Below are 17,422 nucleotides of genomic sequence, written 5' to 3' on the forward strand. Positions count from 1 at the left end.
AACATGACATGACATGAACAACGCGATTAGTGTGGGATGGCATTGAATGTGATGGTGTTCAAAGGGTTACTGGTTACATGGATCAAACCCATTGACAACGCGTGCACATGCATGCAGTAAGGAGTCACAAGATAGGTCAGTGAGTATACTTTGAGTGCAAGCTGATTAATGGGGATTACATCCCACACATATACCTTAAAATAAATAGGGGAGGCACATGCATTTGCGTTCGACAGTTTGCGTTCGACAGCCTACAGCCTAGAGTTAACGAGAGAATCTTGATTCAAGATGAGAAAACGAAAGAACAAGAAAAAAGATTTGAACTGATTCAGTGAGGTGAGGCTGCTCTATCAATGATGAAATCCAAATAAACATTTCTCCAAACATTATAAAAGGTATGAGCTTTGAGATCTGCTTATATGTGACCCCCACACACACACACATGCGCACACACAACTTACACACAGAAGACAGATGGTCATGGCCATGTCACAATTACATAAACACCACATACATAAGAATATATATAAATATATATAAATGAGAATATATATACACCTCATCATTATCACCTCATCCCCCCACAACAGAACATATTCTAATTTCAAAGACTCAGAAAAAATGTAAAAAGTTTGAAATTGGTGCTTTTTTTTTTGCTTGGATGTTCACAGGAACATATACCAGCATATTTGTTTTATTTATTTTTACATCTGTTTATTTTATCATCTGTTTATTTTATCATCTGTTTATTTTATCATCTGTTTATTTTATCATCTGTTTATTTTATCATCTGTTTGTTTTATCATCTGTTTATTTTATCATCTGTTTATTTTATCATCTGTTTATTTTATCATCTGTTTATTTTATCATCTGTTTATTTTATCATCTGTTTGTTTTATCATCTGTTTATTTTATCATCTGTTTATTTTATCACCTGTTTGTTTTATCATCTGTTTATTTTATCATCTGTTTATTTTATCATCTGTTTGTTTTATCATCTGTTTATTTTATCATCTGTTTATTTTATCATCTGTTTATTTTATCATCTGTTTATTTTATCATCTGTTTGGATATTTGGGGCGTGTCAATATTAAAAATTTCTGATTTTTGTTCCGACGTGACGTTTGATTTGTGAACACCAAATAAAAATAAAAGTGCAACATTTTTAGTATTTCCACTCAAGTTTGGAAAATATTATTCACCTCCACAGTTTCTTAATAATTCTATTCTGGCTTCAGCTTTCATTTTGGCAGTCTGTAAAAAGAAAAAAAATAAAGATTCTTTGAGATATTTCTTTCTTTAAAATAGAATCTTATTAGAACAGAAATAGAATAAATTGTAGTAAAGCACATTATTTCAGTGCCAATAATATGGTTCAACTTATATGTCAATAATATGGTTCAACTTATATGTCAATAATATGGTTCAACTTATATGTCAATAATATGGTTCAACTTATATGTCAATAATATGGTTCAACTTATATGTCAATAATATGGTTCAACTTATATGTCAATAATATGGTTCAACTTATATGTCTATAATATGGTTCAACTTATATGTCTATAATATGGTTCAACTTATATGTCAATAATATGGTTCAACTTATATGTCTATAATATGGTTCAACTTATATGTCAATAATATGGTTCAACTTATATGTCAATAATATGGTTCAACTTATATGTCTATAATATGGTTCAACTTATATGTCTATAATATGGTTCAACTTATATGTCAATAATATGGTTCAACTTATATGTCTATAATATGGTTCAACTTATATGTCAATAATATGGTTCAACTTATATGTCTATAATATGGTTCAACTTATATGTCAATAATATGGTTCAACTTATATGCCAATAATATGGTTCAACTTATATGTCAATACTGGATTTTATTTTACTATCAAATTATTATAAATTACAAGGAAAATATGAAAAATAGAATTACATTTAAAAAAAAGGATCAAATAGATTTGAAGCAGCCTTGGATGGGTAACAACCAAAAAGACACATTTTTACAACACAGCTTAAAAATTTTTTAATTCAGGTTGAATTATGAACAAAAGACTACAACATTTTGATATTTATCTCCCCACTTTAGCTTGCAAAAAATGCCTGGGCAGCCTAGTCAGTATTCCTTAGTAGTGCCGCCTCAGGCGATTAGCAACAAACTCACTCTTTCTCAAAGAATGAGAAGGCAAAACCTGGAAATATAGACATCCTAGAACTGCATAGGACCAAAGCTATATCTGAATCAATAGCCTATACTTTAATGATGAAGGAAACCCCCAGCCAGCATTCTTTTTTTTTACAGAAAGAGGGTTTATTTACAAAAAAGTCTACTTAAAGCAAATGTATAGTTTTATTTGCAATTTTTTTATGCAAACATTTTTAACCAAGAAAAAAGTTTAATTTAGAAAATGTTTTGTTTTGTAACCATTGTAGATTTACAAAACAAAAAAATTGGCAAAGTTTAATTTACGTAACGTTTTTATTTATTCAAAATTCATAAACAAATGACACAAACAGATATTGAACAGCAAGCAAAGATATCTAAATAAAAAGAAATGCACAGAAATAAAATAAAAAGTTTGAATATTGTAATTCTCATTATGACTTAATGACCCCCAAAGGATGAAAAGGAACCAAAGAAAAATAATGACAGAGTAGAGAGAGACTAACAACGTCCCTTCTGTGAGAAATGGGTTGTAAAAAAGGATCTCTCCTTAGATTTCAAACTCGATTTTGTATTATGTCAAGGCAAGAAAGGGTGCTCAGTGTAGCTCTTCCCTAGATGTGGCAGCAGTATTCCATCTTTGGACATATCTGACTTTTATACAGGTAAAGGATTGTGTTAGGAATCAGGTACTTTCTGGAGTAATAGAATGATCCAACCACTTTTCAGCAGTTTTGGATACATGTCATAGTTTAGATTTGGAGTGAACGTCAGTTCTCTAGAGCTCTTCAAAGTGTAGCCATAAGCAAATATGTCATTTGCATAGATTGAAGTAAAACAGGAAAAAGCTCAGTATCAACAGATCCAAGATTGAAGTTATTTGAGAAAAAGAGAACAACCATGGTTTGAACATTTTTCCTGGTTATCACACTCCAGCTACATAAACAAATCATATAAAGAAAATTTAAAGAAAGATCAAGAGAATGGCCACCCAAAAAATTGATTGACCAGATAATTTTTGTTTTCAAGCAGATGGTGAAGCTCTCTGGAGTATGCACACAAGTAAAGTAAGTCAATAAAAAGAAATGCTCTTACTTCTGCTCGTCTAATATTTTGTTTTATTTCTTCAACTTGCGTTTCAGGATCTTGGCTTTCGATTTTCTCTGCACTTGTTCCACTAGCCTAAAAATCAGCAAAGAAGAAACATATTTAGCAAACAAACAAAAAACTCAAATATTTTATTTCCATAAAAAACAAATTGAATGTTTCTTCTATTATTTTTATTTTGCAAATATAAAAAACATAACCTCCCCTAACCCTACCACTAACCCTTAGTCCGTGAGGCAACATTTTTAATAAACTCTGTTTGATCTTATTATTTGTTAATTAATTAATATTTTGCCAAATTTAAATAAAAAAAATAAATCTATAAAAAATAACAAAACTAATTAGTATATGCAAAATAAAAAATAAATCCATCAAATTCATCTTCCAATATTCTACGCTATTGCCATACATAATCTGTTCTGGCAACTTGCTTAAAAAATATTTGCATTATCAGGGAATCTTTTAATGTTCAATTCTGTATTTCAATATTGTTTTATTACAAAGAGTTTTGGAAAAAATATGTTTTTAGCACTATATTTGGCAATGTATAAAGGTCATGGTGGAAGAATATTCTGTTTAGGCATCAAAAATAGTTTTATGTTGTTGTTTTTGTTATATATCACTAAAGAAGAATCATTTCCATTAAAATCCATTCAGTATTATGCATCTAAAATCAAGAAAAACACACTCGAAAAGTGTCAATATTATGTGAATAAGGCAAAGCAAAATAAAATCAACACCAAATTTAATTTGATGTCGTTTATCTAAAAACGCAACTCAAATTTTAACTTTAAATGATTCCTCTTTCTTGTATTAATTAATTAATTCATTCATTATTAATTAATTATTAATATAAATTAATAATATATAGCGAAAAACAATGACATAAAAGTACTTTTAATGCCTAAAAAGATTTTTCTTGTATTCTTCTCTGATTGGCACAATCAGAGAATACACTTCATACACTACCCCTCGTACTTTTCCAATTTTTTATTTCAATAAATGCTCAATCAATAGTAACAATAATGATACAGTTTATAAGTCACGTAGGTGTGAGAAACACATATAGACACATGAGAAATAATCACACGATTCTATTAACATACTAGAAGAATACATGTCCCATTATGGGTAAACTCAATTCCATGAACAGAACAGATTTGCACCACTTTTATGCCCCTTCATTGAAAATGTAAATCACGAATGCTATTAAACCTCATATCCATAATCCTTATTCCAATTTTAATCAAAATCCATTACATGATTTGCTTCTAGCAAATGCCTAAAATTAAAGGCAAAAATTTAATTTAAAATTAAAGTTTAAAAGTTTTTTAAAAAAAGAAATTGAAATTCAAGAAATCTCACTAAATTGGGATTTAATTCAATGCAAATCTGAAATATTTTAATTTTTAGATGAAAAGTTGTGCCTTTAACATGGCTCTTAGAATGCTTTAAAAAATCCATAGATTGAAATTTTGGGGATATTTATTAATTAATCTCTGCTATCTATTGCAAAAATATTTATTAATTAATGTCTGCTATCTATTGCAAAAATATTTATTAATTAATCTCTGCTATCTATTGCAAAAATATTTATTAATTAATGTCTGCTATCTATTGCAAAAATATTTATTAATTAATCTCTGCTATCTATTGCAAAAATATTTATTAATTAATGTCTGCTATCTATTGCAAAAATATTTATTAATTAATCTCTGCTATCTATTGCAAAAATATTTATTAATTAATCTCTGCTATCTATTGCAAAAATATTTATTAATTAATGTCTGCTATCTATCGCAAAAATTTCACAAAAAATTAGTTATTTGAATTTGCATGAAGACTTCTACACCCTTTTTATCAATTTTGCATGAAAGTAAATTAAAGTCAATATAGCCTACATTACCCACTATTACACTTAGTTGCTGCTTTCCAGAATCCATAATAATTGGGTCCTGTATATATGAAGAGAGAGAGAGAGAGAGAGAGAGAGAGAGAGAGAGAGAGAGAGAGAGAGAGAGAGAGAGAGAGAGAGAGAAAGACAGACAGACAGACAGACAGACAGAGAATTAGTGAAAAACGTGAATAAAATATTTGATTTCTTACCTGATCGGTCTTCGATGTAGTTTGATGAGATCGTAAAACTTTATTTTGGTCTCGTATAATCTTTGACTCTTTCGATATTTTTGAAGACCATTTCTTTGCTTCTTTTTCAAGTTGATGTTCAGCGCCATGTTCTTTACTTAGTTTGTTAATCTATAAAACAAACACAAAAAAAGCAAGAACATGAATTATGCTTTGGAACTTTTGAGATGAGGATTAAAAATTTGTATTATTGGGATTTTTACATACCAGGTTCTTCATGATCATGGTTTGTGAATGTGGAGGGTTGTTTGGAAGGATCACACTTCTAAAGAAGAAAGACACACTTTGATGGACAATTTGATCGATTAGATGGGATTATTGTCAAAAGATGAACTGTTTCGGGTTATAGATAGCCACCCAAATTGGAGAGCCATGGTTACCGACACTATTAAATGGCAGGGCCGCTGATGATGCTCATATACCTGGTTGTTTAAGATTGTGGAGACTATCCAGATTTCTGGATTTGGCATTTCATGTTTGATCTTATTAATCTCTAATACATCGTTGCATTATCTGGTATATTGTATGCAATTAGATTAAAACTTAGTAGCAAAATATATTTTTAATCTATTATATAAAGGGCAGTTGTATGTATGTATGTCCAGCTAAAAATAAAAATGACAAAACAAACAGCCACAAAGTTGGTATTTCCTTAATTGTGTTGCTTCGAATGAATAATACCTAACATTGAAAAAAATAATTATTTATTCGTGGGGGATTATCTGGACATGGTTTTGTTATGGATGAGGTGGTTTTCCAGCCATTTCCAATGTTCTCTGTTATAAAAAGGAAAGGTAAATGATTTAGATTATTTTTATTTTCAGTGCAAGAGAGAGGAATGGGCTTGGTGGAGGTGAAAAATAAGTGGAAGTGACGGATGTAAAAAAAAACAGAGAAGAATGAAACAGAGATTTTCTTTTATGGTCTCAAGCAACAGTGAGGAGCCAAAGTTTTTCTTATTTAATTAGAAAATTACATCTGCTGTTCACTTACAATAAACTAAATAATTTTATGCATTATTTCGATTATTTGGACAACTATTATTGTCTTGAATGTTATTTTCACAACGGTTCGGCTGAAGTAACCTTTGACCTTTTAAGAATACAATTATGAATTACTTGTGATACAAAATTTGGAAACACCTACTGGCCAAGGAACTAAAATACCTCCACCTTCTGATTTTATGGTGACAAACCATATCGAGCCCTCAGTGAAACTGACTCATTTTCTTCTTGGGGATCTTCTACTGCCCAAAATGCAACAGAAACAACTCTACAAAACCTTCTGTTAGTTCCAAACCATGGTAAGATCTTTATTTTGTTTTGTTTTACACCATCTCAGACGATGTAACCTCTGAACTTCTTAAGGTGCATCTCGTCGAACTTGGGAATATTTATGTTGAACTCAGGAATCTGTACAGAATTCCAAACAAAACCCTTTATTTAATAGACAGGGGTAACTTGCTCTTGTTTTGCCTGACTGGAAGTCTTACGTAATTTGTGCCTGTATGTTTAGGATAGAGTTTGGTTTGAAACTGACAATGAGGAATAAAGATGTCAATTCTACAAGAAGCCAATCAATAACCAGGATCATTTGGAGACATACCAAAACTAGTACCCCATGGAACGTCACATAGGAAACTGTGATATTATCTCTCACAATGTTTTGGCCGATGTGATATTCAACCTTATTCTAAGAAATTACAAATTTTAAGAAATTACAAATTTTAAGAAATTACAAATTACTTTAGACTTCTATCCGGTCATGAAGGAATGAGAGCAACTTATACCCATGGATTAATCAAGGGCTCCATTCGAAATTTTGTACAGATTTTTGAGTTTGCATGATGCATCTGAAGAAGGTCGGAGTTTACATTAACCAAAACCTTGTGAGAATAACATCCAAGAGTCCAAGTAATTCTAAGAATAATCATTTTACAAGTTTGTTCCTTGAACATTCATTCCATTTTGAAAAAGTTAGACGCTATTTAAATGATAGGATATGTACTCTGACTGTAAAAACTGACTTGTTCTTCAGTTCCTATTCATCTAATAGGAACTGAAGAACAAGTCAGTTTTTGCTAATCTTCAATTGTCCCCAATGACACTACTAACCTTTGTCTAACAATTCATTGTCACTTTTCCAAATATTTTAACGATACCCATAATTTCTTCACTGTTTTCTTAAAGTGACCATGCTAAGTTTAATTTGTTTTTAGTAAACAGAAGTCTGATGGAGCTACAAATAGTGAGTAGGTGGAATTCAAGATGAGAACAGTAGTTTAAATAATTCAATTAATGCAAGAACATTTAGGTTAAAATGAGTCCAATTTAAGCCTAAAAAAATAAAATTAATTCTACTTCAAATTTGGCTAAAGAAAAATGCAATTTTCAAACAACCAATAATGTAACAATATTAGGCAAGGTTGTGTAAAAAATAATATTCCATGCAAGGGTAGAGTAAGCAGAGAAGTGTAACATTCCAGTAGAAGTTAAAGATTAGGGCTATGCCCATGTGTCAGGACGTAACATTATAGAAAAGAAGTCTAAAGTGAGATGTGGCAAACAAGAAACAAAAATCTTGCTTTTTGGCAGACGTACCGATTGTGTTGAAACATCTATTTTGAAACTCCATCCCTGTTTGTCCATTCGTCTGACATAGTTTACAAACTCTTAATCATATTGGGTTGGTGCAAAAATAATGTAATTTTTTTATGTATATATATCTGATAAAATTATTTTTGCACCAATCTAATACTAATAAATTTTCAGGGACAAAAATTACTGCAAGCAAAGAGCAAATAGGAGGAATATTTTTTCACTATATTTAAAAATTTTTTAAATGTTTTTAAATCCTAAATTTTCATATATATCTTTTTGAATTTACCCTTCTTTTTGCTGGGGTAGGACAGCATAAAATCCAGTTGTCACCGGGTATATTTGCCTAGTAGGGTTTAAGTTTTCTTTTTTATGATCAATATCAATTAACAACAACAATAACAACAACAAAAACAAAAACTACAACAACAACAACAACAACAAAAATGACAAGAAAAACGTTTACACCAAACACAATCATCTTTCCATTAAAACACACAAGAATCTAGTCAAATATTTTTTCTTCAAATAAAATAAGAAATAAACATCGAGGCGCCACTATTATTGATATTATCATTGAAATTGTTGAATTATGAATCAAATCTGAACTGGTTTAGTGACTAAATATACACCTATCCTATCGCATGTTGCTTGTTCTTGATATTCTTTCAAAAAGAAAATTACAACAAAAAGAAAATTACAACAGCAATTAAGATTGTAAAAAATATTAAAAGATGGAAACTTCGAAAGTCATTCTACTTTTATATTATTTAATTTGATCCAGTTTGTGTTTATTCGCATTGCATTGCGTTCTATAAATTACCTTTATATAAATTCTAATTTATAAATTTACAAATTTTTGCTAATGAGAACAATCCATATATACATTTATCATAGTTACTTAGTCTCTTATGCAAATACTAAGTGTACTTCCTCCGCAAAATTTATAAAGTAGTAGAAGTTATGTAAAGACGGAAAATGACATACATATCTACTGTTTGAACATCCAAGGATTGAAGAAAAATAATTTAGATCAAATCTGACAAAAGTTTGAAAACAAAGTGAAAACCTAAATGATTTGTACAATGCAATGAAATCGGCATGAGTATCTAATGTTTCGTTTTTATTTAAAGACTTTGTCAGAAATTAAAGTTGAAAAAAAAAAACAGTAGACATGAAGAGGTAAAACAGGGAGTCTGGAAAGAAAATCAGACAGAAAAAAATTATTTGAATGTTAATTTATTGTAGTTTAAATTATCAGGTGGTCTCTGTATTAAACAAGGTTGGTTAGAATGTTGAATGTTTTTCAAAGAAGTAAGTATTTTTAGACCTGTGATAATGCACAGCAGATTTTCAGTTAGATAACTTTCATGCTAAATAGAAGAAATGTGTTTAAAAGGTGTCGGGGTTAGAAGATTGTAAGGCAACTCAACAGGACAAGAATCATAAGTACAGCCAGAAGAAAGGCAGAGAGGGGGTAACAGGGTGGTGACTTCATGCATTTAAATTGGGGGCTCATCCAATCACATTCAAACTATCTCCCTTTCTCAATATATTTCTAAGTACTAAGATTTACAACTCCATTTTTGGAGCATACAATATGCTTGTATGTATGTTATTGCACACATTAACAAAAACGAGAGATTATCCAACCAAAAAAGTGATTAATCTGATGCCATTAAGGTAAACAATTCCAACATGATCAATATTATTATCATCATTAATATTAGTCAGTTCCTCTCAAACTTAATTGTTTAATCTACAATTTATAGCCAGCATCCCAAAGGCACCTTATACCAAAATTTGCGCCAGTTTCCGATAGTTTTGGAACTCCTCTTCCTTCTCCTCCTCCATCATCATTGTCATCATCATCAATTTAATGTCAGGTTTACATTCTAGTATTCTTTAAGAATTCTTCAAAACTAATCTCTCTCTGGCCAGGTCTTTATTTCCATTTTTATCACTTCATCTCATATAATCTGTGGCCATCGGTGTGAATTGGATCTGCTAGGTCAACTATTTTGAGGTAAAAAATCATCATCAACATCATCATCATTATTATCGTCATTATTATTATTAGTAGTAGTAGTAGTAGTAACAGCAGTAGTAGTAGCAGTAGTAGTAGTAGCAGTAGTAGTAGAAGTTTAATGTTGACCCCTATGACATACCTGGTATCCAAAGGGTTATACATGCCAAATTTAATGTGGTTCTACCCAAACTTTTGGAGGCTTTAATGTTTATCTGTACTAGTAGTAGTAGTAGTAGTAGTAGTAGTAGCAGCAGCAGCAGCAGCAGCTGCAGCAGCAGCAGCATAATTTTGATCTGCTATGACACATCTGTCATGCTAAGGGAGCTTCATGCTAAATTTGATGCAATTCTGCCAGGTAGTTTTGGAACCTGTCAGTGTTTATTGTTTTTAGTATTTTTTTAGTATTAGTAACACATGCACTATCTCAATGTTGCTTCATATTCATATTCATATTTATATTCATATTCATATTCATATTCATATTCATAAGTTTAATTTTGAGATACTAATTTTAATGGATAAGTGAATTTATATTTTGTGCATTAAAAAAAATTGTTTATAAGTAAATTTAGATGAATCTGAAGCTTTTATCATTTACTATTTCCACAAGCAGAGCTATGGCAGATAGACTTGCATTTTATGATAAAAGAAAATATTCACAGGAATTGGGGAGTCGAAGCTTATGGGAATCATCACTTTAAAAAAAAGATATTCAAACCTGTGACCCCCGAGAAATAGTATCCTGGGTTCGCCCCTGTAGAGTAATAAAATTATATTTTTCAGTCATAAAATAACTTTGCATTGTCGTGAACACATAAGTACTAAATAAACGTAATCTTACCGCATCGTTGCAGCAAGGCTCAAATTGATATTGCAGAAGTTCCGTAAACACATTGCTTTCATGGAGAAAGCATTGCAAGTTATAATTACGGCTAATCTGAAAAAGATAAGAAAAGATAAACATGTTAAATATTTTTGGAAATCAACATTCTATTTACAAAAACAAGTCAACTCTGAATTAGGGCATGAATGAAAATTGTCTTCGTCTAGAAAGATTTCTTCTTCACTGAACAATGACAGAAGAAAAGGGCAAAGGACAAATGCTCGATTCAAACTCTTTGAATGTTAAAAGATTTGCCCATAACGCTGGCTCAGCATTTGGTACTTATACACATTACAAACCGTACTAAAATAATAAGGTTATTATTTAAAAATCCATCTTTAACATGGAGGTGGGGGTTGCTTTTTTTAAAAACTACTCTGTACTTTCACCTAACAATTTAATAAACTAAAAGGACATTATAAAAAATTGAATTTAACCTGAAAATCCCATCTAAAAATAGTGTGGTCCATATTCAAACATCTTCATCTTCCACCAGCAATAACTTTTATGTACTATTTATGCACTGCTCAAACTCTGTAGATCTTGTCATGGATGCAATTATCAACTGATACAAAAATGGGAGATAACCGAGCACAATAGAAGATGCCACAAAATGATGACGTCATCTATCATATAGGAGAGACAAAGAGAGATGCCGAGTGTTTAGCAAGGAGATATCATTACAATTTTTTTGAGTGTTTGATATGATCAATGATTCAACCCCACTCTCCTAGTTCCTTAATGAGTACTCTACCTTGTATAAAAGACATCATTGAATAAAATTATAAAACAATACATTCTTATAAACGTTTTTTCTGTAAAAAAATGTATAAAAAAACACTATTAAAAATTGGATTCTACATCTACTTCCCACTGATGATAATGAAGCAGAATCAGCAGGATACACTTTGTTAAGATCTGTTGAGAATCAAGAAGACCAGAGTGAAAGTAAAACTGTATCTCTTTTAAGCCTGTTTGATGAATTAGATTCGAATAAGCCTACAGTAACAAATCAAAACTTAGAGCAGGTAGAAGCTGAGTTAAACTTGCAGATTGCAATTGCAAGTAGAACAGAAATACAAGAAACACAGTCTAAAATCAAAAGGATTCAAAAGTGCACAAACGAACTTGACCATTATGTGGCTTTACAACTAACCACAAGAGGTAATGATCCATTTCAGTGGTGGAAGAAGACACAGAAATCCTTACCACTGCTGAGTAAACTGGCTTCAAAATATTTAAGTGCACCAACTTCATCCATGGAGAGTAGTGGATTAGTTTAAATTTAGCATTACCATTTAATTTAGATAGCAACAATCGAAAATGCTGTGTTGAGATCCTAAATGCAATTTCACTTCATAATTATCAGGTGGAGATCATTAATGTAGGAATCAGGTTTAAGAAAAAAGTGTTGCATCTGTTTTGACATTACACTTCATCTTTACTGTTCCCGGTCAGTGAGTGATAAATATTTCTAGACTGAAGCAATTTAAAATTTTGTTTCAATTCATTTCAAGCGCCTCTTTTCAAAAATCCTGGATATTTTCCTCATTAAAAATTGACCTTGCATTTAACACAAACCTTGTGGGGAAACAAGTAAAAGTGACTCTAAACTTTGCTAGGACTTATGTTGAAGATATGGCGATCGAGAATCTATATATTTGACTGGCAACTAAATAATTGTTATAAAAAAGTCCTTGGAATATTTTAAATTTTGACAGAATTATCTCCCTTTTTTATGGATCTTCTAAATGTTGAATTTTTGAAGTGTTTAAACAGTTTTTTACTATTCATTTTTTTTTTGTAACTGTATGTAAGCTGTAAAATTTTTTATTTTTGTCCTATCCAAAACTCTCCTTATGAGGGAGCAGAATATCCCCAATATAAAAAGAAATGCATTTTGTGTCTAACTTTGTCCTTGTTGAGGAGCTAAATAAATAGGTATACAAAATACAAAGCATTTTTAAAGATATTTTCTTTATTATTAATAGTTATCATATCCATAATTAACGATGCGAGTCCTCAACTCTGGGTTGTGTTGTTTACCATGCCAAGTCAAGGATACGTTCTTGATAATCTGCCTGACAGAGTCTGGACCGTTCGGACTAAGTGACCCCTTTTTTTTCTGTCTGGCTGAAGTATGGTTCTGCGTGGTCTCTTTGAGAAAGGGTTAGTTTATTGTTATCGCCCGATGCACCCCTACCAGGAAATGCTAACAGAACTACTAAGGCAATTTTTGTTTAGCCAAAAATGGTCTTCCTCTAGAGTGCTTTAAAAAGTTTGTTTTAGTACTTTACACGCTTATATTACATGATATTATATGACAGCTATTTGGGATTTGTATTTGTTGATCTGTTTTTACTGCATTCTTTTGTTTTATTTTCATTTTCAAAAAGAGAGATTAACACTCAAAATTATCAGAGCCATTATACCATCCGGGTTATATTTAACAGTAATTCCATATTTACCTATTTATAAGTAAAAGATATTTAAAAAATAAATAAATATATGAAGATTTGTAACTTATATATATTGTACTTGCATTTGTTCTTTTCATGTGTCACATCACTGCATCATCCTGGTATTCTACATTGCTATCAGCCTTCTTAAACAACCACATATTTGTTTATCAGCAACACCCTAAGCAAACTATCTCTCCCTTTTAAAGAATAATCGATTAATAGAAAATAAAATTTATGTGTAAGATGAAGGTTTTTACAAGCCTTTTTGCTTGGCATTAACCAGGTGTTTGGAGGTGTGTGTGGAGCAAAAAAAAAGGCACTTGTACAGTTGTATAGTTCAAAAGGGAAGTAATTTTCCGTTTTGATTTAAACAAGATGGCAACAATTTTTCACCTGCTAACACGATTAAAGTTGTCTTGTTTAATGATTAAGTAATATTCAGGAAATTTTGATGGCATAATTTGGAAGCTTTCATTGTAACTTATTAGAATTGACAAAAAAGAATCAGTTGAAATCATTGTTTTTTATCTGAAAACTCCATTTATTGACTACAAAATCTCGTCCCAATTCTGTAGAAGTGCCAAATTTTTCAATTAAAATTCAAGAATGACTACATGTCCAGACTATGATGTTACAGGCACAGGAAGCAGGTCGATGTCAAATAAGTAGAGTAAATTTTGACTATAAGCTAATAAAGGGTTTTCAGGTATTTTTTTTTTTTTTTTACATGGTAGTTACCACTTATCAAGGCCCGGAGGTCACTCGGGGATAAGGGTTATTGCGTGTACAGTAATCAAGGGGATAATATTGTAGTAATCGTTAGTAATGGAGATTTGATAAAGTGGATTACTTAAGTCAGGTGGGAAACAGGCAAATGGAAGAGAGTTCCACTGGTGTGCACTTCTAAGAAAGAAGCTTTGTTCATGGAATCCACGTTTTGATTTAGGCACAGATAAAGAATGGGGAAAATTATTAACAGTGGTTTCAGCTAGACGAGTGTTTTTTGTGAAAGATTGGCGAGGGGGACCAGAGATTGGAGCTCAGACGAGCACTTGCCATAGAAATAACGATAAAACAAAGACAGGCTCGCAACGTCTCTTCTGTGGGAGAAAAGTTGCAGGGAAGAGAAAAAGGGCATCCCTCACTAAGCTACAAAGTCTATTTTGTACTCTGTCAAGGCAGGATAAACTGTTTTTAGCATCTCCTTCCCAGATGTGGCAGCAGTAATCAATCCTTGGATGTACTTGACTTTTATATAGATAAAGAATTGCATCAGCAGTGAGATATCTACTGGAGCAGTAGAAGAATCCTACCATTTTTCTTGTTTAATCAAGACATTAAAAAATGAAAATATTGAAAAAAGGTTTATATCGTACGTATCCGTTTTGGACTGAAGATCTCTGAAAAAAAAATTCCATTTAATTTGATTGAGTAGTTTTTTTGGGTTTTTTTACAGTGGAAAAACACGATTTTATAACAGCGCGTTGAAGATAGAAATCTTTGAATTTTTGAACAGGCCACGGGGAGATAACAGTTTAAAGAGCCGACCCTCACTTCCTATCTTTAATACTAGCTTTTCTTCCTAAAAATCGCCCTTTTTCCTCAGTATCATAACAAATTGTTTTTTCGCTGTATAAAAAAATTAGTTAAGTGAAATTTTTGTTCGGAGAACTTCATTCCATAACGGATAAGTACAATTTAAACTTTTTTTCAATCTTTTCATTTTTCAATGTCTTCATTAAACTGCACAAGTACCAAAAAAAAAAAAAAGTGGTAGTAAGCAGAGGCTCTAACCCGTAAACTCGAAAGAGGAAAAGAACATGAAAAAAAAGTGACGTCTTTGCCTTTGCGTCCATCACCAAACTAGAAGTGACTAAAGTTTAAATTAAGGCTAGTCAATCGAAAAGAGAGGATGTCTTTCGAAAATATCGGTGAAAAAAGCGACCCCTCCCTGTAGAAAAATGCCCAGTTGAGGTTGAAGGAATTAATGTTTTTAGCCAATTTTTCAATATTTGCCGTCCAAAGGGTCGAGCGTCAAAACAATACCAATCTCATGAAAATCAGTCACCTCACTCGAAAGTTTTAGGCATACATACATTTAAACAGACAGGTGAGATTTATATTAAAGATGCTTACATGAATAAAAATGTTACTTTTTTAAATAATTAAAGTTTAAAAAAATATTTGTGTCTCACTTTTTCTGCTTCAAGCGATAATTTCTGAAAGCAGTTGGTTTCAATGGCACTGACTTCGGCACTTGTTGCAGTATGTATTGTGAAATATTCCTGGATTTTTTCATAAACTTCTCCATCCAATGCCTGTAAAAAAAAAATGTTAAATTGAGATTTTAATACATAATTACAATCAAAGTTTTCAATCTCAAAATGTAAAAGAAAATTCTCTGTCCCATTTAAGGTGCAAAAACGTATCTGTAATTTGATTATCCCTCCTTTCTTCTTTTCTTCCTCAGCCTTTCTCTCACAGACGTGATGTTGCTAGTTTCAGGCTTTTCTACAAATATTATTATAGCAGGTAGCATAAATTTTCTTCAGAATTGTCTTAATTATTCCCTATTTCACTTGTTCTGCTCTTTTGTGGATCTAGTGATCTCAATCGATTTGCCGTTTTGATACAGACTCTCATTACAGTAGTTTATTTCCAAGAATTGCAATCTTGTGGAAATTTTTTTCTGCTGATTGTTTTCCTCCTACCTTTACCCATGATCTTTTCAAAACTAATGTCAATAAGCTTCACCTGCTTTTTTGATAATCATATATATATTTTTTTAGACTTTGTATTAAGTGGATTCATGCCTTGTTTGGATTGATTTCCATAAAAAAAACTCTGAAAATATATTCAAAAACAAATCCACAACTGAAAATAGCATTGCTGTGCTTAGCATCAGGAAAAATTTCCACACAGAGGTTTTTTTTCAAGAACTTTCTGTAGCAATATTAGAGACGGATGTGTTAGGGTTAAGGTTAGTCCAATAAATTTCCACATAGATTAGGTAGAGTAGAATTTTCGGCGCTTCTACACTATTGGGACGAAAATTCAGAAATCATAATACTGAATTTCATATGAAAACAATGGTATTTACATATTCCTTGTATTTTTTAAGATGATTATATCAAAAAATTACAAAAATCAATAAAGTAAAAAATTATTTCTAAAAGAAAATAAAAAATAGAATTTAATGAATCAATCGTTATACAAAGGAAAGTTCAAAAGGGAGATAATTTTCCGTTTTAATTTAAACAAGATGGCAGCAATTTTTCACCTGCTAACACGATTAAAGTTGTTTTGTTTAATAATTAAGTAATATTCAGGTAATTCCGACTGCAAAATTTGGAAGCTACCATTGTAACTTATTAGAATTGACAAAAAAGAATCAGTTGAAATCATTGTTTTTTATCTGAAAACTCCATTTATTGACTACAAAATCTCGTCCCAATTCTGTAGAAGTGCCAAATTTTTCAATTAAAATTCAAGAATGACTACATGTCCAAACTGTGATGTTACAGGCACAGGAAGCAGGTCGATGTCAAATAAGTAGAGTAAATTTTGACTATAAGCTAATAAAGGGTTTTCAGGTATTTTTTTTTTTTTTTTTACATGATAGTTACCACTTATCAAGGCCCGGAGGTCACTCGGGGATAAGGGTTATTGCGTGTACAGTAATCAAGGGGATAATATTGTAGTAATCGTTAGTAATGGAGATTTGATAAAGTGGATTACTTAAGTCAGGTGGGAAACAGGCAAATGGAAGAGAGTTCCACTGGTGTGCACTTCTAAGAAAGAAGCTTTGTTCATGGAATCCATGTTTTGATTTAGGCACAGATAAAGAGTGGGGAAAATTATTAACAGTGGTTCCAGCTAGACGAGTGTTTTTTGTGAAAGATTGGTGAGGGTGGACCAGAGATTGGAGCTCAGACGAGCACTTGCCATAGAAATAACGATAAAACAAAGACAGGCTCGCAACGTCTCTTCTGTGGGAAAAAAGTTGCAGGGAAGA

General features: G+C 31.4%; 1 protein-coding gene across 10 annotated transcripts in view; it reads right to left on the bottom strand.

Annotated features, from left to right (window-relative positions):
• The window catches only part of LOC145268181 (F-BAR and double SH3 domains protein 2-like), a 313,479-nt gene that overhangs the window by 61,327 nt on the left and 234,730 nt on the right, over positions 1 to 17,422 (bottom strand). For 7 of the 10 annotated variants that reach the window (XM_080123408.1, XM_080123407.1, XM_080123403.1 and 4 more), the window contains exons 9-14: positions 15,603 to 15,725; positions 10,904 to 10,999; positions 10,781 to 10,816; positions 5,398 to 5,547; positions 3,280 to 3,366; positions 1,203 to 1,254 (exon numbers count right to left, since the gene is read on the bottom strand). In XM_080123408.1, the coding sequence (XP_079979534.1) occupies positions 1,203 to 1,254; positions 3,280 to 3,366; positions 5,398 to 5,547; positions 10,781 to 10,816; positions 10,904 to 10,999; positions 15,603 to 15,725 (544 nt within the window). The remainder of the gene's footprint in view (positions 1 to 1,202; positions 1,255 to 3,279; positions 3,367 to 5,397; positions 5,548 to 10,780; positions 10,817 to 10,903; positions 11,000 to 15,602; positions 15,726 to 17,422) is intronic. The other 3 variants (XM_080123409.1, XM_080123410.1, XM_080123404.1) reach the window with 1 other exon arrangement.

The sequence above is a fragment of the Euprymna scolopes genome, chromosome 43 (assembly GCF_053919585.1).
Source record: "Euprymna scolopes isolate OS-2025 chromosome 43, ASM5391958v1, whole genome shotgun sequence".
NCBI lineage: Eukaryota > Metazoa > Mollusca > Cephalopoda > Sepiida > Sepiolidae > Euprymna > Euprymna scolopes.